Raw genomic sequence first — 27,883 nt, forward strand, 5'->3', positions numbered from 1 at the left:
TGCTATCTCGCAGAAGTTTATTTAGGAGACGATATAAATTTCAACGCGCAGCTATTTCGTTTGCGGGATGTCGTTAATGACCCGGAGAATCGTTTTTATGATGTTTGCTTTGATCAGAGAACAGCATCAAACGTCGTTTATGGCGCAATAACATCGAATTCGATAACAAATTGAAAATGCTGTACCAGAATGTGCCGTTAAATGAATGCGAATTTGATTCGGAAAGGTCCTACTGACAAAATAAAATAATTTTAAATATCAGTCAGCACGATCAATGATGGTATCAAGTGCGTATGATAGGATTGATATAAACTATTTATTTTGGAGGAATTTTATAAAAACTTTTTCAAACAACCGGGTGCCAAACAAGTATTTTTGTTTTTTTCAGTTAAACGATTCAATGCTTTTTTCTTTTATTTTGATGACATCTGCTGCATAGTGATATCTCAGCTCAATACGCTGCTGCCCGTTTCTGCTTTGACAGAATGACCTAAATTCATGCTAGATTTTAAAATAAAATGAGGTATTCAAATCCAACCATTTTGCCAAATCAAACTGATTTGACGGTTTAGTGTTGCCAGGTACGTGTGAAATATTAGTAGTGATGTAAGTATCGATATATAAGTACGTGTACACGCATAATATGGTACTACACTATTTTGATCCAAATAAATTTTCTCTCTCCGGAATATATTTTTATAATATTGCAAAATAAACAGGACACTTATCTTAGTATCCTCGATAATCGTATCGATATAAGCTCAGCTATTGATTCTCAGACATGAACTTCAGTCATGATATTGAGGATTGATTTGGTGTAACTAATTGTATCAATACGAATTACATCTAAATTATCAGTACAGTATCGAACGAACGAATTTAATGAATAACAAAAACCGTACACCGAAATACCGATATTAATAGTAAACAGCATTAATGAACAACAAAGTCTTACAATGGCAACATTGTGCTGTCAATGTCATTTGTCAAAGTAAAGTAAATATTAAATATTTTTAAGGTTATAATCGTGTGTTTCATGTTTCTTGGAATATTTATGAGTATACGAATAAGTTTCATGGCTTTAGGCGTCTTCTATGTGTAAATATTTTAAGACTGTGTCAAACGTGTGTGATTGATAAATGGAACCTGAAAGAAGGCCTCAGTTTGGCAACAGAATACTTGAAAATGCTGACGAAGTATTCAAACACAATGCTTGGTACTGTATTTAAGTTTTTGACAAGAAATAAATGTTTTAAAAGCTATGATGATAAAATAGTAGAATTGGAAAAAACGAGGCACAGGAAAAAGCCTCCAGGTGGTTCACGATATCTGACAGATAAACAACAATTGTATCTCTTTAATTCATGGTACATAATTTTTACCCTAAAAATTATAATATATACGTGCAATTCGTAAGGTCAGACCTAATAATAAAGATATCAAAAATATATTCTTGTATTGTATGTTTAATTAAAGATGTGGTCTGTCTGTACTTAGCCTTAATTATACTTTATACTTATTAATTTAAACTACTTACCATCCATTATCTTAAGACCTGTGTGGAATGCTATACCTCTCTCATAGTTCTTTTTTCTCTATAGTCAATTATTATACAAGGCTTTCCTCTTCTATTTGATTAAACAATTGATAATCTTACAGTCTATTACACATTGGATGATTGTTTTGATTGTTATCGGTTACATGTTCCCATCAATGCTTACTAAGGATGGAGACATATCTAATTACCTTATCCAGAAGAAACTAAATACATCACAATTAAAATAAGTTATTTAACATATACATTTTACATATGTAGGATGCACTTCTAATAAGTTGCACTTTTGAATTTATAGGGACAATGTGGTATGGGATGAAGAGCAAGAAAAGGCTGCTGAGGACAAAATCAAACAGAACAGTATGGTGACATTCTCTGAAGATACCCTGAAGGATTTGGAAGAGAATGCTGACAAACATTGGGATGCATTTTATGATATACACCAAAATAGGCAAGTGTTACTTTCAATAATCCTAACTAATATTATAAATGTAAATGTGAGTTTGTTTGTTGCTACTTCTTCACACCTTAATTACGTATACATTTTGTACACACATTCTCGGGGGGTTCAGAAAAGGACATAGGGTATCTTTTATCCCAAAGAAGTACTGTTCTCAGAGGATATATAAAAACCGACAGAAAAGTCTTGGTTAAAAGCAACTCAGCTACATTAAATTAAAGACAAAATGAGATGAAAATGGTAAATCTTGGATAGACTGCAATCAATGTTATCTCCATATTTGGTTTGCTAAGCTTATCATAATACATTACAGCAAATGTACTGAAGTATATTTCGTTTTCATTCCAACTACTAGTTTCAGGCCAAAATTTTAAAGATATGGTGTTGCAACTATTATTTTTCAAACTGTTTCAACTCTTCAGTTATTTATCCCATACTTTCTACATTTACAGATTCTTCAAAGACCGTCATTGGCTATTCACGGAGTTCCCTGAATTGGCCCCAGATAACACTTCTGCTCCAGTGCGGGTATTTCCGAATAATGAAAACATAAAATCTGGAGAAAGTACAAAGGAGGAAGAAAAACCAGAGAATCAAATTTCCAAAACGTCAGATTCTAAACGCTACATATTTGAAATTGGATGCGGAGTCGGCAATACAATATTTCCCATTTTACAATACAGTAATGATCCTAACTTATTTATATATGGATGTGACTTTTCTTCAACGGCTATTAATATTATTAAAGAGAGTGAACTGTATGACACAAAGAGATGTGAAGTGTTTGTCTTGGATGCAACTGTTCCGGAATGGAAAGTACCATTTGAGGAAAATTCACTGGATATTATAGTACTTATATTTGTACTTTCGGCAATTGATCCGACAAAGTAAGTATAGAATGAATACCATTGGTTTTTATATTCAAAATTTGTAACATATCTTTACCATAGTTAACACAATTTTTACAAGGTACAAATAAGTGACACAGTCAAAGCAATAGATATAAGAATGTTCTGCTATTTATTTTCACCATTTAAACTTCTGTATTTCACACAAACCACAAATTAATTGGCTTGACCACAAATTAGTTGAAGTACTTGTTTTGAACTTGCTCTTTTTAATTTACAGGATGCAACCTGTTATAAACAATATATTCAAGTATCTAAAACCAGGGGGATTGGTTGTATTCCGTGACTATGGGCGGTACGATTTAGCCCAACTACGATTCAAGAAAGGAAGATGTGTCTCAGATAATTTCTATGCCCGAGGAGATAACACATTGGTATACTTCTTCACCCAAGAAGAAATAACCAACTTGTTCAAAACAGCTGGGTTTATAGAAGAGCAAAATTTAATAGATAGAAGGCTGCAAGTAAATAGAGGGAAGATGTTAACCATGTACAGAATTTGGATACAGGGGAAATACAGAAAACCATCATGACAAAATATAAATTTTATTGGAAAATAAAAGTTGATTTACAAATTTAAGCATATTATAAGGCTCATTTCTTAAAAGGTAAATTGATATAATTAAAGTTAAATGTGTGCACGTAACTTAATACTTAAACTTTCAACACATTGTGCGAGATAATATCCATACCAGGCATGAATAACAAATTTTGAGCTATTTGTACTCTGCGGTGACAGTTATTTACAAGTGGCGTGTGTGTTGTTAAGAAAACCCATTTAACTTACCTATTTATTCGCCCTATAAATTAAACAATCCCAATGCTTATTATGGACCAAAGATGAATAAATAATGTATATATACACATTTGTATATGTAGGTCAACTTATCAATATATTCATGCCTGGTATCCATATTATGTCAACTATTAGCCTAGAATAAATAATATAAAAAGAACAAGAATTCACAATTTGTCAAGTGCAATTTGCATACATTTAACTGTAGTTCATTTAACAGATTCGAATTTAAAATGATATGGTAATGCAAATGAATTCATGATTTTGGTTACAGTCTTCACTGGTGGACCATCCCACGATACTTTGAGGTGTGTCAATAGTCTTCTTACAAAAGTCTCTATTTCTAGTTCAGCAATTCGTCTCCCAATACACATTCTAATGCCGAATCCGAATGGTAATGTCACCATTGGATGAGCATTTCCATAATACAAGGGGTCTGTTTTTTCTGCAATCCATCTTTCCGGAATAAACTCTTTAGGACGTGGGTAGTATTTCTCCAACATCGATAAATATTCATTTGGTGCTATGACATCAACCTGAAAATAATAAATCAATATTTTTATAAAAATATACCAGCCACTTGACCAAGTCAGCCACATGGTTTGGGTCATGTGGTTGATCAAAAGCATTTTCCTATAACCTAATGGGAAGATCATTGATATCATGAAGAAATAATTATTAATTTCTTCATTATTCAAAGATGTACGTCTTGATTTTATGTATCGATGACGACTTAATTGAAAAACAAGTCTTGTATGTTTAAAATAATTTACGATATTTAGATGTTGCGTCTTTAACCTCGATAAATTAATATATAGTTAAATTTTAAGTTTCTTACCCCTTCTGGTATAATGTAATCGCCTACGATATGTTGTTTTGAGGTGCGCCTCAGTTGAGCCTGTATAACGGGATACATTCTCAGAGATTCCTTCAAACAAGCTCGAAGATATCGCTTATTTTGATCAGATGATTGTATTTCCTCTCGCAGTTTATCCTGTGCTCGTTGGTTTGTGGCCAGGTTATATAGAAGAGCAGTTGTAGTAAATGCCACCTACAAAAGAAAATAATTATACATAGTTTAAAAACTACAAACCACGCTAAAATCGCACAAGGAAAATCGTTAATCCTGATTCCTGACAATCCTGTGTGTAATGTTGTTAATAATTGTTCAAAATTTTAAATTAATCGGACTGTTCAAAGTGGGTAAAAATCGAGTTCAAAGATTCCGTTACATAGATACATACATACATACAACCCAAACTAATAAAGGCGTGGTAATAAATGTAAGAGCCAAACTTTATTATAAGCGTGATGTGGTGACTTCTTGGAACATACAATATATATAAGCATATATAAGCTCCGAACTGAGACTGTTGGAACACGCCCCCTCCCCGGGCATAATCACCTAACTCTGCCGAAGATGTTCCTTTGCTAAAGTTGCATACTGGTAGCTAAGCATTAGCGCCACCTATGCCCGAGGAGATAACAGAGATTGGTCATATCTTTTTATTGCAACCAACCCCCCCCCCCCCCCCCCCCCTATTAACGTATTAATGATTATTTTTTAAATAAATACCGTGTCAATGCCAGCAAACAGCATATCGCTAGCCATCATTATAGCAACTTTTTCATCAATAGCCAACAGTTTTTCGATTATACTTTTGTCCTCGTCAGGAATATCGTGACCGCGCTCATTTATTTTTCTTTGAGCTTCGTTGATGAATTTTGAAGTCACCCTGAAATATTTTATTATCTTGCGTTAGAAAACACTAATTATTTATGTAATTGTACTAAGCAAAATAAACAAAATAAATCTAGCAGTTTACTAAATAGAATCGAATTAATTTTAATTTTGACGACCCGCGTGGCGGAGCGGTCACTATACCGGTCTGACGCGCAAAGGGATTCGATCCCCGGCCAGACAGATATTTAAAATGATGAATTTAGATATCTGTTCCTGGGTCTGGGTGTTTGTGTATTTATCTATGTGTGTGTCCATGGCGCCCACGACACAGGGAATCCTAGTGTGGGGCTGTGAGTGAAAAAAGCGTTTATTTAATGTTATCAAAAAGTACTTACTCCCACTGCAAATCAAACACTTTGATAATTTTCTTAAAACTTGGAGTAGAGACGTACTTCCAAAGGCTTGGTGACAATTCTATTTTAAAAGCTAGATCTAAAACATCTTTAGAACAATTCATTAGTTGTCTCGCTGGGTGATCAGGACTGAGATTATCTTGGAAACATCCCAACCGTGTTCCCAAACCAATCAGACCTATAGATTCTAATGACAACTTCGTCATTTCCAAATGAAAATTATTTCGGAGATAGTCGTCGTCTTTAATTTTGACTAGCCTGTAAAGCAAAAATCATGTTGATGGTTTATAATTAAGTATATAAATTTTCATCCCCGGTTTTCTAAATCTAAATATATATAACTCAAAGGTGACTGACTAACATAGTGATCTATCAACGCACAGCCCAAACCACTGAACGGATCGGGCTGAAATTTGGCATGCAGGTAGATGTTATGACGTAGGCATCCGCTAAGAAAGGATTTTGATCAATTCTACCCCCAAAGGGGATAAAATAGGGGATGCAAGTTTGTATAAATCTTCTTAGTTAATAATATTACTTCGTAACGCGAGCGAAGCCGCGGGCAAAAGCTCGTAATGCATATAAACTCATGTGGGATTCCAGATTGTGCGAGTAAGTGGGGAAGAAAGACCTAAGAGTAATGGTCATACCTAGACGGACAATTTGCCCGATTTGAAAATTGTGGTCATATCGCTGAATGCTCAGGACAAGAACAATCAGGGTGGCATATCAATGGACGCTAATGCTCAACATACAAAGATACATTTCATATGGCTGATGGATGATAAATTGTTATGTATGTTACATACCTTGCAACCATCTCTTGTGCTATTTCATCAAGAGCCGGTTCGTACAATTTGACCAATTTAGGTTTGAGTAAAGCTGGATTTACTTTCGTCCGAAAATCTCGCCATTGCAGACCCTGTCTAAAATTCACACCGTAATCAATACTTCATTTTAGTTTAATTTCTAGTATATATTTAGCATTTAATACTACAACCGTGTAATACTGACGCATTAGTGAGTCCCTCTACGCCTTGATAAATAGATTTTCTCATCTTCGATCTATAATACACGAGAGTTTCAAAACCAGGCCTCAATGGAAGAATATCCTCCGATCTATAAACCTGTATTAATATTTACATTATGTAAGTATTTTTCTATATGCATAAAAGGGGAAGTTTATCTTGGCACCTTTTTAAGTTACACTTCTTTAACATTTATAATAAAATGTACATATAGTTAAAACATAACGAGAATAATTTAACATTGTGTTATATAACAAGTATCTACAGTTTAAAGTAGATACAAAATTTAACATTAAATTCCGTTCTTTTAAAAATTAGGTATAACATCAAAATAGCTTGCACGCAAACTACTTTACTAAGTATTCATGTATAAAACCTGTTCAAAATCTTCAGGTTCAAATAGAAGGACCATATCGGCTCGCGAGAAAACTCCTTCCATCTTGACGACAGACCCATACTTTTCATGTAGAATTTTAGACAAATTATACATGTTAAAATTTGCCCCGACGGTACCTAAAATTAATAAAAGCAATTAAAAAACCTGTCTGAATAAATATAAATTTAAAACGATTTTCAAATCACCGCTTATATTCATCAAAATCATATAATTTTTTGAGGTAAAAGTACCCTCTTATTGGACGAGAAAGAAACTTTTAAATATTACTCGGTGCAGTAGGAGTGACACATGGTTATGAGGAATTTTACTTATTAAAACCCTCTTACAGCTAGGGGAGCCCTCTTGCGGTCCCGAAACTACTGGAACAAGAGACATCAAAATACCCTACATTGCTTATTTAAAAATTCTATACAGGTACATAATTTTATATCTTTTATTGAAAATTATTTTTTTACTAGTTTTTGCCTGCGGCTTCGCCCGCGTTTAAAAGAAAATAATATAACACACATAAAACTAAATTCGTACCCTCAACTTTGCTAAAGATCATCATTTGATCAAATGCATAGTTTACGATTCGATCCTTACTAATATCGAATAAATAATCGATGTTTTGGGTCCAAAAGATCGATTCTCCGATTTATCGATATTAGATCGCCATTCCGTAGGAATTCCGGGATATAAACTATCCTTTGTCCTTTCTCGGGTCTCAGACTATCTTTGTAAAAACTTTCATTAAAATCGGATCAGTGGTTTAGGCGTGAAGAAGAGACAACCAGACAGACAGACAGAGTTACTTTCGGATTTATAATATTAGTAAGGATAAGGATTTGTGTATTGTAAATAAAAAAAAGTACTAACCGATTACAGGTAAGAAGTGATGCAATGGACCAATCAGCGGCAATGCTGATAATCCTGGTATCGATTTAAAAGGTTTAGGTGATCCGGTTTGTTTGGAATATGATAAACTATTTAGACGACTAAGAAAACCTTTATAAACATGATCATTTTGAATCTTACGTCTGAAATCATTTTAATATTGTAATTATTTCGTTACTGGGCATATCTTACGATGTTAGATCTTATTGTTTCTTGTTTTAAATTTTAATTATAGATTGTAGAAGCAAGGAATGCCATCTTTATCCAAAATAGTCTGTTGAGTCGTTTATTTAAGGTGGCGTTTGTGTAGCAAGAGGGTTAATTTTCAAAAAGCGCCAAGAAACTATGCTTCGTTTTTGCTCATTATTTTCAATGATATGAAGGATTTTTTTTTATAGTTAATAATATTTTTATTTATTTCATGAATTAAATGAAAATAAACATATTATATTCATTATATATAAAATAAAAGTTTCTAATATATTTAAATAATATGTATTTTAGAAAAATGGCGCACCCATACAACTGCTGCTAAGTTCATTTCATAACTTTTTGGTACACTAGCGCCATTTTGAATATACTCCGCATATACTCGTAGGTACATAAGTTAGTTGCTCTGCCTCTTACCTCTACCCTCCATAATTTGAATATTGAAAACGTCTCTACCGGTCACTGGAACCAGTTTGAACTACAAGTATAGTTTTAGGGCAAAGGAGTATGCATGATCAGCCAACAACAATAAAATATTAAGTCCGATGCTAACATTAAATCTTTACAAGAATCGAAATATGATATAAGATTAAATTTATCTTATAGTAGCCTTAAAATAATCGGCGTGCGATGTGGTTAGTTGTACATCATTATATTTTTTGATTGAGCAAGTTGTTCAAAAATCTTTCTAATTTAAGAAAATACTTATATAAACAAATTGAATGTTTATCTATCAAAATTATAACTTACCTATAATTATACCCCAGCCGGCCTGATAACTTATATGAAAAACCATAAGTACTTGCAATATACATTATACTCGTATTGAAAGTAACCCTGGAAAATAAATGTTATACTAGTCAATATGTACTTATGATACTTTATATAACAGTATTCTCGTTTTACGCTTTAATGCATATAAACTACTCTGTAAATTTATCAACAAAAACACGGCTGATTTGTGATTCTCCAAGTGTCTAAAGATAAATTCATTCGTCCTTGACTTTGTTGATCGCAATTATTTCAATACAATCTTTGTTACCATTTACAATATTTAGTTGAGAATAACAACAAACTTTATATCGCACCTGAAATATTGTAGGTATAATACTAATTGTTTAATTATACGAATAGTAAGTAATTTCACGGCGAAAATATAGTTCTCGCTGGCTTTACACAAAAAATAATCTTTGCCTAGACAGTGAATGCATTTATTTAGCGTAATTCTGAATGACAGTTGACGTTTAGGAGAGGTTAATGGTTGACACAGGTTGACATTAAAAATAGTTGTGATTGTGATAAATATTTGGAAACAAAACTATTTTAAACGAACACATCAAAAGTAAAAATGGCTCATAAACGTATTTTTGTAGCTCAGTGATGAGAATATCGAATCTTGTTTTAAGTTTAATACAAATGTGGCTAGTTAGGAATAATATTTCTTTGTCACGATCATAGTTTTCCTATAATATCGATCGATTACGAAATAGCATTTCGCTTTGTATTGTTTGGTAAATTGGCCAGAGTATTTTATTTTAAATACATGTCCATAATACATCGTGCCTGTGTGATTATACATGCGAAGTAGTATCGTATACGCTTGCTAACGTGTTAAGTTTACTTGAAAATGTCTTGTGTTACTAGAATATATAAAATCGTAAACTAGTGATTTTAAGCGAGATTAGGCGTGCTGAATATGAATAAGTAAATAAGTGTACCTGGAGTTATTCTCGGAACTTTCGTCCATGTATTGTTGCTCCTTTCTGTAAGTATCTCTAATCATTATGTATATTTTTATGGAAAATATTCTAATAATTCCAATACACGCATGATCATATTAGTCTACAGCAACGAAGTCTTACTACATAGATTCACTCCTCTCTTTAATCTATAATTTAATAGCTTTTAAAATACACTCAATACTTTTATACACTATTTATTTTGCATTAAGCTTTATCTAAAAATCTCATTAATTAATTACAAACATATAGTATTATTGCTATATAGCTGCATAAAATTAAGAAATCCATTTAATTTACTACCTAATTAATCAGTATTTAATTTTATCCATAATTCATAATAAAAATTCAAGCTTTTATAACATTTTGTTTTCATTAGTACTATAATGGGGGGGATTACGGTTCTTACGGCGCCAAGATTTGAATGCGGATCCGTATAGATATCGATGAGACAAGACGAACAGTAAGAATATTTTTTTTTGATATCTCGCTTAGTTTTCGAGATATCGATACTCAAAAATTATTCGAAAATTTAGATTTTTTGCGTTTTAAAAGTGAAATTGCCGAGGAACGGCGCGGCGGAAACGGGTGCGACTGGTATCTCCGGATAGGGGAGGACGTGCAGAATACGGTAGAAGAAAAATGAAGATAATTCGTTAAGAAACGGCGGAGGAAAATGAGAAAAACCAAAAATAGATTTTTGAAAAACGGAGAAAATTATATTTAAAAATTTAGAAAACGGAGAGAAACGGAAGTAGTATGTGCGAAAAGGTATCGTTGAGACGAGTACGATGGTATAAAATAATTTGAAATCGGGCAAGGGACAACGAAGTTAGAGGTGATTGAAATTTGAGTTGGTATTGGTTAGGTTAGGTTAGGTTAGGTTAGGTTTGTCCCTGTAGTTCCGGGACCAGAATAGGGCTACGGTATCCTCTGCCTGTCGTAAGAGGCGACTAAAAGGGGGCTTCCGGGGTTGCGGACGGCAAGAGTGGGAGCTCAAACCGCCCGGCCAGCGACCCCGGGAAGGACGGCGGTATGTGTGGTCGTATACCGTCGTGCACACCAGACGGTGTGGTGAGTATCAAGCTCACCTGGGCGGAGCCCGACGGGGCACAGCGCTAAGAGGACTCCGGTTGCGTTCCGTTGGAGATCCCGGAGTCCTCTACGCAGCGCCGAGGACGGCCACCGGGGGGGGTTTTAGTGCGGTAAGAGTCCCACATAACCCCGTGTCGCTCCCACGGCACCGGGTACCTTTTGAAGGTTTCCCCCTCGTTAACAAAAAAAAAAAAAGGTTAGGTTAGGTTAGGTTTTTTATTATTATTATTATTATTATCATAATAATAGTGATAATCATAATAAAGGATAAAATATATCTTCAAAAATTTTTTTCAATAAAATTCCAACATTTTTAATAATGTATTTATTAATATCTTGAAAACTAAGCAAGATATCGAAAAAAAATTATTCTTTGTTTTCGTTTTCTTTTCCAAAAATCTATCGAAATACATCATTAAAAGAATATTTTTTTTTTATTTTTCGATTTTTAAATATCGATATCTCGAAAACTAAGCGAGATATCAAAAAAATTTATTCTTACTTTTCGTCTTGTCTCGTCGAGATCTATAAGGATCCGCATTCAAATTTTGGCGCCGTAAGAATCGTAATCGTGCCCTATAATGAATTATAAAACATATTTATATGACAAATATTCTAAAACTATAAAACTTGCTTACCTCTTTAAAAGGCTACTACATGCATTTTCCTAATATGTAGCATAAAATGTATTCTTGTCCTAGAAGTCCTTTGTTCCTATTTAGGGTTACTTTTAGATGATATAAACTAGATTGGTTCAAATTGTAATAATTTAAAGTGACGTAGAATAAGTTCTCTGTTTCTTGAATAATCCATTTTTTATTCAAGTAAATCCTAAATATAAATATATATAGGCTTACAAAACATTCTGACTACTATACTTCGACACAGTCTACAAAGTTAATAATATCCAGCATTCACCATAAGTTATGTATATGGGGCAATAAAACATTTTTGGACATTCAATTGAAAGTAATGGAATAAATCAAGAGCAATCTGCAATGATTGGTGAGTCACAAGTGAGCTCACAGCATTATCTCACATTAACTGCCCGAGAACAGACTGCATTAATTGATACTATTTGCATGTATATTCTGTGATATATTAGAAATTAAATATCTTTATAATGTATTCTTGGTACCACTTAAAACTTTTTAAGAATAAATTTGGACATAGGCCTCCTGTAATTGACACAATCCCTTCTGTGTTCTGTAAAGCCAAGGTGTTCCCACACTTTGTTAGTTCATTATGAGATTAGAAAACATACTTCTAACTGTAACTCATTTTTGGCTATTGGGAAACTTATTAAAACAGATGTGCTTTATATCTCATACTTCTTCATATGTAAATGTCTTAAAATGACAACATATTCCTGTAATAATAAGAGTTACAAATTTGCATAGATATTTGCAAATATTTATATTCTTAATTACATTAGTATGATTTCTTAATTACCGTGACCTGAGTGATGTATATGTAAATATATTTATACATACAATTATTCTTATTTAATGAACAGGTATAGAAAAGTGACCTTTGACCATATAAATAAAGTCGAAGAACTTATTGGTAGCATCTTCTATTCCTAAATACTTATATACATACTTTCATTGATTTCAATTAGTCTTGCTATAGATAAAAGTAAATTTAGAATAAAATATATCAATGCATGTTAAATATCTTCAAAGGGATTATAATTTGTTAAGTGAAAACGTATCCCTGAATTTGTTGCAATCTTAATTTGTTTTCCAGCAATAGTTTTAGTATCAATTAGATATTATATTAAGTAGCAAATGAACATGAAGTCATGATGGTAAGTGATCACTGCTATCTATGGATACTTGTAAACAACTCCATATAGAACTGCTGTTCTGTTGGTAGGCGCGATTGTGACAAGTTTTTTTTACAGAGGAAATTTGGTTAAATTAGAACAATTTTTTTCTAATGTACTTTAAATGTATGTGTAATGTGTGTATTTTAGTATTTATTTTAAAGTCTGGCATATTCTATCCTACTCCGCAGCAGAGAGGAATCCATGCATGGGTTCCCCACAAAAAAAAATCTAACCAAGTGTGAGTCAAACTCAACTGTTTTGGGGGGTCATGACCTTTGTGACCTTCCCCTGGGATTGTGGCTGTATTGTAGTTGCATCAAATATAAGCCACCTAGCATCCACTCCCTCCCACCACAGAACTGAATCATGCTAGAACTAGTTATAACAATGGTACCTCTCAGTGGACCCAAATTTGTCTTCAAACCTTTCCAGAACTATTATACATACCTACAAATATTTTTTAGCAATTATTAAAGCAAATTGTTTGAAGTATTAAAGACATGTGCATGTTTCAATATGTATAAACCTTTATCATTGTTTGCTAACTTTAATTGCTGTCATCTGGTTCATTGAATTAAACTGATATGTTTTGTTGTACCTACAAGTATACAGCTAGAGCAAATTGTTTGCTTTGTGATCTATTTGTTTATTTTGACAGTGAGTATAAATTGAATAAACAATCATTACTGGTTCAAAAGGCTTTGTCTATCTCTTGAATAAATATGATATTGTATTTTTATAGTTTATTTATTATGTAGTTTTTTTTTTACTTTTAAATTGATTAAAAGTAGGGATAGTCTAGTGATTAAAGTTCTGCCTCTCAATCATCTTGTTTGAGGGACAAACTCCAGGCACGCACTTGTGATTTTTCAAAATGTATAAGAAATTAATTATCACTTGCTATAACGGGAAAGGAAAACATACTGAAGAAAACTAAATCCCCAAAAGTTCATAAAAATATTCTCAAAGACGTGGGAAGTCTCCCAATTTGCATTTGGCCAGCATTGGTAGATTATGGCTTAAATCCTTATCATTCTAAGAGAAGACCTGTGCCCAGCAGTGGGACAGTACTGGATTGATAACAAAAGTTACTTACAATTTTACTTAGTGAATAAGTAGTTATTTCCATAATTAAAGAAACATTATTTTTAAATGAAAGTTAAAATGACTCTGAAGGTATTTTACACATTAATGTAAGTGGCTTGTAAAATTCTCACAAATGGGCAAAGATGCAAGTACAATAATAGTTCAAAGCCACAATTTTATTAGTACATGTTCAATATCTGCTCTTTAATTTGTTGGTATAAGTATACATATGTTATGTATTTACATGTGTTATTGTCAGACTGGGAGGTATGAAGAGGAGATATCAATAATTATAATTTCCAATTTTCTATGATATTGCATTTTATTTTCTATGATTAAAATGCAATACTTTAATTATTGTTTAAAAATATTAACATAAAACTCTCTTCTCTTGATTTTGTAATATTATTGAAAACAAAATTTGGAAAAAAATCTGTGCCTACCTACATACTACCTATGTCTTAGTTGTCTAGTCAAGTTGTAAATTGTTTTATAATTACGAGTATGTAATTATAAAATAGTAAAGATAATGTATAGTCCACAGCAAAAAATATCTACTTCCTATAAAATATTGATGGCTATTTTTTCTCAATTAATTGCTCATTAGGTACGTCAACCGAAGCTGTAATCACGCTATACCTTGCAAAACTTACCATCATTATATACAGATCTCATACAATCAAAACATTTATGTACAATCACAATTAATACCACTCGCGTATAAACTTCACTATTCGGATCCGTATATATAAATTTGCTGCACTGGCAGTAATGTTTTCCTTTTATTATCGTGTAGGTATTCTAATTGTAATATCATTAGGTATTCACATTTCCGTTGGATGTATAATACTCGATGTTTATTTTGCATTATTATGGTGCCACAGTTCACGGCTGGGCGTCGGCATGGCGAGCATGAGTTCCACGCTCGTCGAGACCGTCTCCATCAACTATGAGGACTTTAACGAGAGCTTCCTCACGTGTGGCACATGTCTATGTTAGTACACTGCATTCTATTTTATTTTATAAGCACTATAACGCACTGTGTTATGTTCGTAAATACTCAGTTATTTGTTTTTTGGCGGCTGCGTGATTTGTCGTTGAAATGGGTTCGATTCCCGATGTAATCTAATGTCATTTATGTTTATGAAAATTTTTGATTATTACGCATTTTAACGTACCTTTGAAATTTAATCATAACCGATGTGTTATTTTACATTAAGTTTTAAATGTATAAAGTGTTATATTACAGTTTAACGTATGATATACTTCATACTCAGTACGTACTCCTTATAAACATCCTTAATAAATTGAAGTTATCTAAACGATACATAAATTTAGAATTTATGTGTGAGCCAGGCAAACAGGAAACAATAACATTACTGTTTTCAATCTCCTTAATAACCGAGTTGTGATTAATCTATTGTTACTGTTTCGATGAAGTTTTGGGAGCGATTTCTTGCACAAATAAATGTATGAGTGTTTTTGTTCTATAGCGTATTGGATATGAATGTATAGATGCGCTATTATTTTATAAAAATGTATTGTATTTTGTTTCCAGGCACTTACGATGGTGGAGAACATACACCGAAGCTACTGCCGTGTTCACACACAGTCTGCTTGCACTGTCTCACGCGGATAGCTGCCTCACAGACCAGGGACGCAGGGAGTTTCAGATGCCCGATCTGCCGCGAACTCATCACGATCCCACGTGGCGGCGTACCGGCTCTACCGCCCTCATTCTTGGTCAACCAGCTTCTAGATTTAATGGCGAGACAGCGCAGAGAGGTCATACCCCAGTGCAGTTCCCATCCCGGCCGGGAGTTACTCTTCTGTGAAACCTGTGATTGCGTTTTCTGTAGGCATTGCGCGGACGGACCGCATAGTGACACGCCCTGTGACCACACCGTTGTACCCTTCTCTATAGCCTTGAAGAGAATGTCCGAGATACTATTGTATAGAGCCAACGAGTGCCTCAGCAAGCTCGGGTCGGCGAGGGAAGCGGTGGCCAGTGAGCTCCGGAGATTGGAAGCGGCTGCCACCGCGGCGGACGAAGCGATAGACAGACACTTCAACGAACTCCGAGCTGCTTTAGATAAGCGTCACAACGAACTGAAGTCGGCTGCGGCGGCCGCTGCCACACATAAGCGAAAGTTGTTAGAAGAACAGTTGAAGTTAATCGATGCTGAGAAAGCAAAGGTACGTTTTACCGATTTGCATTCATAGGTTGATCCGTTTTTCTTAAAGTAGGCTGCGAACGCCCTCTGGTGGAAGTTGTTGTATTGGTTGAGGGCGATGGTTGATTTGAGTTTTTTGATTAGATGGCAGAAATAGGTTAGCCTTTGCTTGTTTTATTCACTGCCCTATTTCCAAAGAACAGAAAATTACTGAACAAACACAAATTAAAGGCACCTTTGATGCCTTTTATTTGCAAGATTCTGTCTAGCGCGAAGCTGTCCGTAATTACCGGCGCCAAGCGTCGCTACTACCGTCTGTAATTATGGTATTGGAAAAGTATGTCTTCTCAATTTGGGCGATAGATGAAATAAATGCCAAATAAATTATTGACTTGACGATAAAGACATATGGCACAATGTAAAAAATGTGTGTTTGATATTGACACCAACTCCAAATTAACATAAAAGAAAATTAAAACATGTTTGCTAATCAGTTGCTTGTTTTAATTCCAGGTGGAAGCGGAGTGTTCAGGTCTCCAGCAGCAAGTGGAAGTCCGCGAAGTGAGCAGTCGGGCCGCAGCGCTCGGTGCGAGACTAGGCGATGCTGCAGCGCTAGCGGAGCCGAGAGAGAACGCCTTCTTGGCAGTCGACTTCGCGCATAACGACGCGCAACAACGCTTCGTTGAAGCGCTGGCGGAGTTGGGCAGAGTTCGAACGAGTACCACTTTCCCTGGATTGTGCACTTTGCAGCTGGGTAAGATCACAATTATTTCTGATTTTGATAGATTGTCTACTATTGTTCAAACATACTCTTTGCTATTATAGAGCTCGCCTATAAGGTTTTATTCATACTCATATGTTCACGAAATGTGCAAAGAGTTCGTACGAAGTGAATGCACGGGTTTCAAGCTTTTCTTATGGAACATATTTACATCCTTTTATTTTTGTAAAACTCATCATCTTTGTTCATCTTTATTAAAATTCCAACCATTATGATAATGAACTATCTGTCTACAGAATCCTTGTGCGTATGTGGGCTGGAAGTGGTAGTGGTGTTGCGGACGGTGGACTACCACGGCGAGGCGCGCAGCACCGGCGGGGATCCTGTTTCCGCCGCTGCTACCCTCGACGATTCGCCCTTAGCTTGCACTGTCACGGATCTCGATACTGGACTCTATAGGTAAGGGAATTTATAAGTAGAGAACTGTGCCTTATTGCTAATCTGGCAATTTTTAAATATAAAATTTGCACATTTTCGCCATTGCGTCATGGGTGAAATGGAAACAGTGATAACAATTTAATATGACAAATGTTTTTACCAAAAATTCCTATACAACATTATTATGTAATGGAAGCCGTAAAAATAATATCCAATTTCTTATAAAACGGAAGCTTTATCCGAAATGGATCACATAAGTTACATTAACGCATGTAATCCATAGGACTGAAAAACTCGTAGAAGAAGGGTGTCTGCCTTTAAAATCAAGACAGCAACGTTACTTTGCTGTTTTAAGGCAAAAATAAACTCATGGTATTGTTAAAGATAAAAAGATTAAAAACTAAAAACTTACCTAGACGTTGACGTAGAATGACCCAAGTATCTTCAACATAAAAAGGATTACAGCCACTTCTATATGATCCATGATAATTTCCAGGATCACAATGCGTCCCTGGGCGTCGGGCGCGCTGTGCGTGCGGGTGCTGGTGTTCTCCCGGGGCGTGCGCGACTCCCCGCTGCGCGCGCACGTGGCGCCGGTGGCGGCCCCGCTGCGCGTGTGGGGCGCGCGCGGCACCGGCAAGGAGCAGCTCAGCCAGCCGGTGGCGCTCGCTAGGTAACGAGCGTGAAGGCGGTGGAACCCTTTATGGTTCCAATCCGGCGGCACCACCGCCACATCCAAATAATGATATCTATTAAAAATAATCTTCTCTTGTACCTTAAAACGAATTCACATTAACTCAAATATTTTTACTTCAAAATTCAAGAACTAAGTATAAGATCATAAGAAGTATAAATAGCCTAGTACAGGTAGAAGGTGGTAGAACCCTTTGTGGTTCCACTTTGGCGGCACCACCGCCTCATCTGTTTCTAACTAATAACAGCAGTGTTAGGCGCTGCTGTGTTCCGTTTTGAAGGGTGGTACGGGAGACAGGCTTTTCTGAGGCGTTCCAGTTTAGTCCTCTGGGATAGCGGCGCAACTGTTGCCGACCTCAGGTACGAAAATCTAATCCTATCTGGGGTTAATTACAGATGTCCATGGACAGCAGTAGCCACTTACCATCAGGTGGACTGCATGCTCGTCTGCTACTCCTATATTATAAAAAAAAGATAAACGTGCTTTATAAGTCATGTGCGGGTAAAAATTTTTCATAGAAAGTATAGTCAAATTGATCTTCCTGTTATATGTATATTACTATTTTTATTTCCTTACTTATTTTCTTTTCAAAATTCAAATCGTATTTGTACAAAATTGATTCCCATAGAATTTCACTACTTTATCGTCTACTGCTACGCGGAGCAGCTAAAAACATCAATTCTCCTTTATAAATACGGAAAAGAGTGAATCAGATTATATCATTGTGACTCAATGATTTTATTAATTTTCATGGCAATAAGACAGGCGTCATAAAATATTATCATTATTTTTACTGATAGTGCTCCTAACAGAAGACTACATATGCATGTAAATTCTGAATGTTATTTTTACTTACGTTTCAGGTGTCCCAAACGTCGAGAAATATACGTTCTGGATGCTGGCAACTCGAGGGTGAAGGTGTTAGACGACGAAACGTTTGCGTTCAAAACACACATTGTAAATGAAGGTAAAATTCTTGTACCAATTGATGAAATAAAACTGTATTTTTTATTTAGTACAGTTATTTGAATTATTTTTCCATATACTTTCAGGTTTAGCGGGTCGGAGTTGTACAGGGATAGCGGTAACGGCGGATGGCGTGGTAGCGGTCAATTGGAGGACTAGAACTCTTACAGAGGTAATATTTAATCTTACCTATGAAAAAGAAATATCGTAAACGATGTTCATTTTTGTATCTAACTTTTATTATACAAAAAAACAATGTGTAAGAACAATAATAGTCATTATTTTTGTTCAAATAATATTATAAAAAAGGTTTGTTGTTACATCAAAAGTATATTTCATAATTTGAAACAGCAGCAAAAGTTTCATCAGTGAATAAAGTTGCATTTATACTAACCAAAAAAAAAACTAATTATTAAGTTTATTTTCATTAAAGTTCTATGAATAAATGAGACTTGTTCACGAACATTACTTGAGGTACTATTAACACACTAATGTTTCGCCTTAATTACACCGTTCGCCAGGTGAACACTCTGGGCGCGACGCTGCGCACGGTGCGCTCCCCGCGGCTGGTGGAGCCGGTGTGCGTGGCGGCGGACGGCGCGTCGCGGCGGCTCGCGGTCGCCGACAACGGCGCGCGGGCCGTGTTCGTGTTCGACGAGCACGGGAACATCGAGCGCGAGGTGAGCCCTCGTGACGTCAGCTGTCGTCACGTGTCTCCGCGTACTCACGTTCTTTTGTTATTTTACATTTTACAGTGAGCTCGCGTGGACTTTGATGTGACATCACGTGACCCAGCGTACTCTCGTTCTTTTGTTATTTTACTGTGATCTCGCGTTGACGTCGATGTCACGTGACCCTGCGTACTCTCGTTCTTTTATTTTACTGTGATCTCGCGTTGACGTCGATGTCACGTGACCCTGCGTACTCTCGTTCTTTTATTTTACTGTGAGCTCGTGTTGACGTCGATGGCGACGTGACGTCACGTGCCTTGCGCACTTCCGTTCTTTTGTTATTTTACTGTGAGCTCGCATTGTCGTCGACTTCGATGTGACGTCACGTGCCCCGCACACATCCGTTCTTTTGTTATTTTACATTTTACAGTGAGCTCGCGTTGACACCGACGTCGACGTTACATCACGTGCCCCGCGCACTTCCGTCCTTTTGTTGTTTTATTGCATTTTTTTTAAATTAATAAACAGATAATTTCGTCATATTATATCGGTTTATAATGAAAGAAAAAAATAAGGAATAAATGGCAGTAAGTTTACTGCCATTTATTTTGTATTTTGGTTATTGATTTATGATGCATCGCTGTCTTATTGTTAATTAACGTGAGTTGATTACATAAAAAATGTGTTAATTTTTTTTACAGATTGGCAATGGTGACCTCGGTTTAGTTGGAGGGCTGGCGCTGTCAGAGGATCTAATTGTAATAGCTGATGTAGCCGTGCGCGTTTATAATGCGGAAGGAATTTTGCAGACTACTTTAGCGCCTGTACCGAAAGGTAAAAAGCATTTTCATATTATTGTAAATAAATATTATATTAATATCTTTTCACTTCGTATTTAATTTATTTTACCAAAATCAAAGTTAATAATGTTTTTTGCTATTTGTACTATAAAAATAAATTTCGAAATCAGTATATGTGAACGCGTTCGATCGCGTAAATCGCAATCCCTTTTTTATACCTTTATTATATTTATATTATTACCGCATATCTCATTCTTTTATATTAAAAAATATATATAAGGTATGTTTTTGTGATCAAAAGAATGAGTCTCGGTGAAGAATTCGGTCGCGTCCGCAAGACGATAAGATAACATCATATATCTATTATATTAAAATTAATACAATTTGTTTTATTTGTCACATGTTAGGTCGTGGCGGCTACGGCGGCATAGCGCTCGAGGCGACGGAGAACGGGTGGCACATCGTGTGCGTGCGGGCGGTGCGCGGGCGGCCCGCGCTGGTGGTGCTGGAGGCGCGCTCGGGGCACGTGCTGGCGGCGTGCGAGCTGGCCGAGCGCCGCCCGCGCCGCGTGGCCGGCCTCGCGCTGCTGCCCGCGCGCCGCGCGCTGCTCGCCGACCTCGCGGGCGACTGTCTGCGGCTGCACGCCTACTGGTGACGCGGTGACGCGGTGAGTGCGCTGGGGGTTGAGGTGAATGACCTTTACCCGCCTGTTGTCTACTGATGACTGAGGTGAAAGCCCTAGACCGCCCGACGCTTGCTGGTGACCGCGGTAAGTGCTGCTGGGGACTGGGGTGAATAACCTCGCCCACCCGGCACCCGATGATGACTGGGGCGAGTAAGAGCTACTGGTGATTGGGGTAAATACCCCCGACCATACAACGCTTGTTGGTGACTGTAATAAGTGTAACGCTGCCCTTCACCTGCTGATACCTGCGATTAATCACCCCCATCCGCACCAAATTGCTGGTGACCACGATAACTGACCCTCACCTAATCTTGCCTTTCTCTTAACTGCGGTGAGTTAGCTGCTCAAACCCACATATACTAGTGACTGGAGCGAATGTATTATGGTGACTACGTTGATTGCTAGCCACCCCCCTCGCTGCACGCGCTGTTGACCACGGTAAATATTCACACGGTAATTGCCACAATGAAAACCAAAATTAGTAACAAATACATTACACAACCTAAAAACTCTTAACAAATAAATTTTCCTGCTTGAATCATTAATAACGTTTCCTTTATATTTTGCAGAAGAACAAAGAAACTGGAATAGCAACGCATCGTGGCTGGAAGGGAAGGCGTATTGTAATCGAATTTCATGCTAGTCCAATATTGTAACTGAAAAATCGAACCGTTGGCCATAATCTCGGACTGCGAGGGACGAACTCGTACCAAAGTGAGGCCGGTGACGTCACCGCCGGCGATATCCGTAGTACTTACAGTATTTATTTCGTTTTAAGTTTTACTGCGTTATTTTTAGTATTTTTTTTTTATTTTATCTTCGTGTCGAAATTTCGACTCATTTGACAAATTGTGACTGATTTTTTTTCGATGTCTGCGTTCGCTGATGTCATTTTGTATTGTATCGGTTTATGTTATAATAGTTGTGGTCCAGTGAGGCAATCCAGCGCTAGACCTAAGAGTCTAATATTTCAATCAACTTAACCAAGATGTTTAGTAGAATAAGTAATGAACAAACATTCGAATTAAAATAATAATAATTGTCAGAATCATTAAGATTCACGGGAAGCATTGCTGATTGTGAAGCGTGATTGTTTTCAGTCAAACCAATTTTTTTAAGTGCCATTCACGCTGGAATAAAACATAAACCTTTATTCTAGTATTTCCTCCACATTCTATATAGCATCCAGTATACAGTAGGAGAGAAAACAATATATACGTCTAAATGTCAGTAGCAACTGCAGCCCATGGACATCTGTAATTAACCCCTGATTATTATCACCCCTGATTATTATCTGAATATTTTCAGTCCTTAATTAAGGCCGGAAAGGCTTAGTTAGAACCACACGAATTACTATGTCTCCTATACAACCTTATCACCAGTTCGACTGCAAGCTTATTTACTATTTGCGATTTCCAAGTGTTGGATTGTATCACTGGAGTCATATGAACCGGCCATTATTATTTGTGACTTATCAAGTGTATTTTTTCCTTTTCTCAGTTAATTGGCAATCTCGACGTTACTAGTCAGATGACGAACGCATTTATGTATTATTGAAATAAATATTTGTCGTCATGGAAATTTGTATTGCCGCGCCAACGACAATACGCGACTCGTGACAAATATGTTAATGCGTATTATACCAACGACTTAAGACAATATACATAATATACACTACACTACTTACTTAAATTATTGTATATAAATTAAGAAGGTAACGACTTTGTTTTCAATTGGAACGTATCTCTAATTTGTTCCTATTTTACTGATTTTTTTTCGAATTTTAAATTATGATGATAATTTATTTATCATTAAAAATATCATCAGTGGTCTTGTAATACTTCTCAAATTACTACGTTACGAATTAACACTTACTCAATATCATTTAGGACTAAATTTTTATCATTATTTATCATTAATATGAAACACAAAATCGTTAAGCGACTTAATTTTAAGAAAAAAATTAAAGAAACTTTTATTAATAAACGTATTTAATATTTAGTATTTTAAATTTGGGAGAAGAGTTTCTTCGTGAGTATTTTATTAAAAGGTCTAAATCATGAAACACTATTTACTTTACGAACAAAAATGGGATGCAGATGGGAAGGAAGAAATCTTAAAAGCGTATTTAATCAACGGACGTATAAACTGCATTAAGGCAACGCATTTGTTCCAGTATAAATTATTATCAAAAGAGATAAAAAGACGTGATTACATTATTCGTGATGCAGTGTGCATATTGAATAGACGTTTCTTTTTGAAAGTTGAAAATTCAATCGAAACAAACAAGAAGCAAACAATAAAAATCTGTATAAGTTTTTTACATTTGATTTGAAACAAAACTTATTTGGTGTTATAACAACTGTTCTGAATGTTTTCAAAATAAATACCTTGCATTAAATTTTCATTCTTAAAAAATAAATAAGTTTTTACATGGACTGTTTTGTAAGAAACAGACTAATTACCAAAAATAATTATGAAGGAAACGTGTATTACTTGTATATATGGATAATGTATGTAAGTATGGACACTAGTATAACGACGATAACGAGATTTTTGAAACATACAACTTTTACTTAAAAAATAGTTTTAATAATAAATTAGTCACCTACTTTTTGCTTTGGTGCAGTTTATAAGTCTGTAAGTTTTTACTGTAATATTGCACGGTTTCCATGCATAAACCTATTTACTTCGTGAATGACATTTCAAAGTCTTCAAGTACATACTAATTGTCTGGTCATTTACATCTTTGTCTATTTGACATTGCGTTCATTGACCTCGTGGCATAATCGCAAATTTGTTCTCTAGCTTACATATTATATTTTATTAAAACAGTTAAAACGCAAATTAATGTTATTTATGTTCAGTGTAAGGAAATAATTGTACAGAAATTAAGTATTGAAATTGTACCTATTCATCATAAATTTAATTCTAAAATTAATTGTAAGATCTTAATTTCGCACTGGAAAAACTAGCAATGCCACGTAAATTTAAGAGCCATGTGAACTGTCGTGTATGAGTAATATGGGACGGTTTTCAAATCAGAACACAACAACACCATACAAAAAAATCAGGCGATGCTTTTGTCGGAGAAAAATATCAGGCATTATGCACATGAATCGTTCGCCAAACATTAGTCGCCAAATTTGTTAAACGACTTTAATAAAACGAATAGCGAAAGAGAATGCAGTTCACATGATGGCAATTTGTAACAAGCAAAAAAATTGGCGTTCTTTACGACACACTTTAAATTCATACCCGTTGAATAGTGCCCTAGCAGAAATATATTTCCATATGGGGTTATGTAACTACATATCTCGTATGCCGAATATTAAGAGCCGCGTTTAAATTCTGCATAATAGTAACAACGTTTTATAGAATATGCACCGAAGTGCCGGCAACTGACTAAAAGGCTGTACTGTGGTTTATTGGACGTTTTGTATACCCAACGACTAAACCCAAGTGCCCTTGCGAAAAGTTTAAAAGATCTAACAATAGTTTATATTTATTGAATAAGAATATAACGTTATGTAAGAAATATATGTGAAATTTCTACGTTGGCAGATTATTAGCGCCTAGTTTTGTCATTAAAGCGTTGGTCTATTTGTTCATGATTTAAAAAAGTATGAATATTGGCGCTAAAAATATGCGTCATCGTAAACGCACTTGTGTTCATAATTGTACTTTAATTACCTTAATTTTGTAACCATACACGTTATAATTGAAATCTCACAACGCGTTATGTAAATACGTTATGTTTGTAATTGGATACCACATAATTATTTATTCACACTACTTGTTATTTGTTACATTTGTAACTCTAGTGACACAGATATTATGTATGTCTAGATGAACATCGATTACGAATATGGCACAGATATCATTAACATTAACTCATTATTGTCTCATTTCTTTGCAGAGGCATATCTTAGAATGGGAGAGCTTAGGCCGTAGTATATCCATCCGGCGAAGTGGTTTTGGGATTGAGTTTAGAACCACATAACTATGACTCATGTTGGTATATGGTAACCGACCCCTTAATTCAATACTACTATTAGTTTGAACCACACTTTTGGGAAACTTGGGGTTCAGACTTTCAATCTCACAAACTCAATTTTGATATTTAAAAAATCCTTTGTTGGCTTAACACACTGGTTGGACATTCGTTGAGAACTGATTAAAGTATGTACAAAAATACAAGAAGTATATACTCAGAATGTACATACATACAACACACCAGCCAAGCTTGTAAAATTTATAATTGTTTGTGTCCCGTGATGCGTTTAGACATGCATAATATCTTAAACAACGTTTGCTCAATGAGTACGATAACACCATATCACATTGTTGAAGCTTCCATTTTGCTAGAGTTTAGGTATAATAATAAATTACAGAAGAAACACTTATCTTTGATGTAATTGCATTGCGTAATTTATGTAGCATTGACTTTGTCGATTTTATCTCAAGTGTTGCGAATGTCAAGTGTAGATATGATACGACTGTAATACTTCCGGGTTCTTCTTTGAGGTTCAAATCATAGAAAATGTTCATGTCAATCTGTTTATTTTTTTATTTTATCTGTTTGTAACAACAAAATTATTCTTAAAATCTAAACATTTTTACAGATTGAAATTCACCTCGAATATTTAAATTTAGATATACAAATATTCTTCATATTATTTATGCAAATTACGTTTTTATTACTCTATATAATCAAATTTGACTTAAACAACAAACTTCTTGTGAAAATCTGTTCAAAATTAGGATGACCTGCTAGAGGAATTATTTAGCGCACAATTTATATAAAAAAAAAAAACAAAGAAATATTTTTGTAGATTGGACGTCTATGAAAGATTACAAAAAAGAAAATTAGATTATTGAATTCTATAGTAAGTATTTACGCGATTTAAAATTATATAAGAAATTGGGCCTATGTTTCTGCTCACTTTACCATGACGTGTACCTAAATTACAAAGTTAAATCATAAATTTTAACTCCATATAAAGAAAACAAAAAAGATTAACGTTTAAAATATACTTTGTTTTATACTTGAGCTTCTCAGAAAATTTTGGCGTTTTGATTTTAGTGAATACTTTTGATTAAAATTATGGTCAGTTTAAACAACTTAACTATAGTCAGTAATGTAAATACAGATAAATTTGATTTATGAATTCGAACGCATTATATGATGGTACCACCGATAGCAACAAAAATATTTGTTACAAGCTTTTTCAATATACTTTAAATATTACTTAAATTAAAATGTATTTTATTGTTAATATTGTGGCTACAGAAAATTGTGCTCTGACACTATGGCGTACTCGAATAAAAATTTCTGTAAACGACAAAACAGTAAGTAGAAGTCAAAATAAATTGAGTTTTTCGTAAGTTTTTGAACAAGTTATTTTAATATTTTACCATTCACTCGAAACTTTGTGTTCAGATCAACATATTTTTCGATTACAGAATATTCTGTAAAACTGTTAAATGTTTCTGTGAAGTGTATGGATCACTTGTGTATACATGTTAATATTGTAATTACATGCATCAATTTTGTATTAATTATTGAGGCTTTTAGCTCATAATTTTTAGATTTTAACTATTGGCGATAAAATGTTGCATAATACAAAAAATATATAGGAATTAACAAAATATCCGGAAGAAGGACAATGCCATTGTGAATATAGACTTGTAGCCTTAAGAAATAGTGTTGAAATTCTTGTTAAATAAATATTCTTTTAAAACTGGTTGCCGCACCCTGAATGTATAAAGAAATTGTTAAGTTTCGATTGCGTTATAATTACAAAATATTGTATAAAGATGAACCGTTCAAATCTCAATCTGTAGGTATTTGAAATATCTAAATTTCGTAGAAAATGGAATATATTTTTAATATATCAGCGATATTGTGTAGCCGGCTATATCGGTAAATAATTTCAATATTTGCTGCGATTTTGTCTTACTAACACTGCTTGAGAATCGAACAATAAGATTGCGACAAATTATAACCTTTTTTTACTACGATAAAGCTGGCTGGATATTGCTGAAAAACTATAACTTTTGAAAGTAGAAAATAAATCACTATCCTTTTCCAAAATCTGCAACATTCCACGTTTGGAAAGTGTTTGTCCGTTCTATGTTGTTATTACTTGTCTTACTGTTACTGCCTTAATGAAGAGGCAGAAATGTATTAATTATTTTGCATATTCTTCAAATTACCGTAACATTTACAACTTTGTTTTTCACAGAATTTAATTTACAATAAACTAAGATGATAGTTTAATACTTTAGTTTTCTAAAAGTACACCCAGAAAGTATTAAAACAGAGTTTATACTAACTAGACAAGCATACATCTTATCACCATCAAGGGAAGAATTTCCCGGATATGGTAGTTCGGAAAAATATGTAAAATAGTTTTTAATACAATTATGCCTCTGGAAAGTATATGTAAGAATAGTTTCTCAATAATTGCGGTCGACAATATTCGTAAGAGAAATTTAAGGAGAGAGTATAATATCTTACTTTTCTCTAAATTGTCTGTTTTGAAGAGACTGATGCTTTTTGAGAAACTACTTGTATGAACTTGAACAGCATTAGTGTCTAGTAGTGTACCAGTATGTAATATACCAGTTTTGTGCCTCAGTTTTTGCAGTGA

General features: G+C 34.7%; 3 protein-coding genes across 6 annotated transcripts; 2 read left to right on the forward strand and 1 right to left on the reverse strand.

Moving 5' to 3' along the window:
* The first annotated feature begins 977 nt into the window (after positions 1 to 977).
* On the forward strand, positions 978 to 3,508 carry Mettl2 (methyltransferase-like protein). Of its 2 annotated transcripts, none has more exons than XM_073093097.1 (4): positions 978 to 1,367; positions 1,854 to 2,006; positions 2,468 to 2,902; positions 3,144 to 3,508. In XM_073093097.1, exons 1-4 carry the CDS (start codon positions 1,186 to 1,188, stop codon positions 3,454 to 3,456), a joined length of 1,083 nt encoding a protein of 360 aa, XP_072949198.1. In that variant the 5' UTR covers positions 978 to 1,185; the 3' UTR covers positions 3,457 to 3,508. The 2 variants fall into 2 exon arrangements, with proteins under 2 accessions (XP_072949198.1, XP_072949199.1); XM_073093098.1 differs by having other exon boundaries at positions 981 to 1,216.
* LOC140757409 (cytochrome P450 CYP12A2) lies at positions 3,456 to 14,749 on the reverse strand. 2 transcript variants are annotated; one of them, XM_073093093.1, is made up of 10 exons: positions 14,732 to 14,749; positions 9,078 to 9,164; positions 8,100 to 8,260; positions 7,221 to 7,357; positions 6,831 to 6,943; positions 6,626 to 6,742; positions 5,799 to 6,074; positions 5,296 to 5,455; positions 4,558 to 4,770; positions 3,456 to 4,255 (listed from the first exon to the last, which is right to left on the reverse strand). In XM_073093093.1, the coding sequence occupies exons 2-10, from the start codon at positions 9,140 to 9,142 to the stop codon at positions 3,929 to 3,931; spliced, it is 1,569 nt and encodes a 522-aa protein (XP_072949194.1). In that variant the 5' UTR covers positions 9,143 to 9,164; positions 14,732 to 14,749; the 3' UTR covers positions 3,456 to 3,928. The 2 variants fall into 2 exon arrangements, with proteins under 2 accessions (XP_072949194.1, XP_072949195.1); XM_073093094.1 differs by lacking the exons at positions 8,100 to 8,260; positions 14,732 to 14,749 and having other exon boundaries at positions 9,078 to 9,542.
* On the forward strand, positions 9,564 to 27,587 carry LOC140757407 (tripartite motif-containing protein 3). Of its 2 annotated transcripts, none has more exons than XM_073093091.1 (12): positions 9,564 to 10,092; positions 14,963 to 15,072; positions 15,637 to 16,274; positions 16,766 to 17,006; positions 17,270 to 17,432; positions 17,908 to 18,084; positions 18,969 to 19,072; positions 19,158 to 19,243; positions 19,593 to 19,751; positions 20,444 to 20,576; positions 20,950 to 21,209; positions 21,797 to 27,587. In XM_073093091.1, the coding sequence occupies exons 1-11, from the start codon at positions 10,073 to 10,075 to the stop codon at positions 21,195 to 21,197; spliced, it is 2,079 nt and encodes a 692-aa protein (XP_072949192.1). In that variant the 5' UTR covers positions 9,564 to 10,072; the 3' UTR covers positions 21,198 to 21,209; positions 21,797 to 27,587. The 2 variants fall into 2 exon arrangements, with proteins under 2 accessions (XP_072949192.1, XP_072949193.1); XM_073093092.1 differs by having other exon boundaries at positions 20,950 to 21,201.
* Positions 27,588 to 27,883: the final 296 nt, after the last annotated feature.

The sequence above is a fragment of the Epargyreus clarus genome, unplaced genomic scaffold, assembly GCF_041222505.1.
Source record: "Epargyreus clarus isolate Ecla_fem2 unplaced genomic scaffold, WU_Ecla_fem_2.2 ptg000004l, whole genome shotgun sequence".
Classification (NCBI taxonomy): Eukaryota; Metazoa; Arthropoda; class Insecta; order Lepidoptera; family Hesperiidae; genus Epargyreus; species Epargyreus clarus.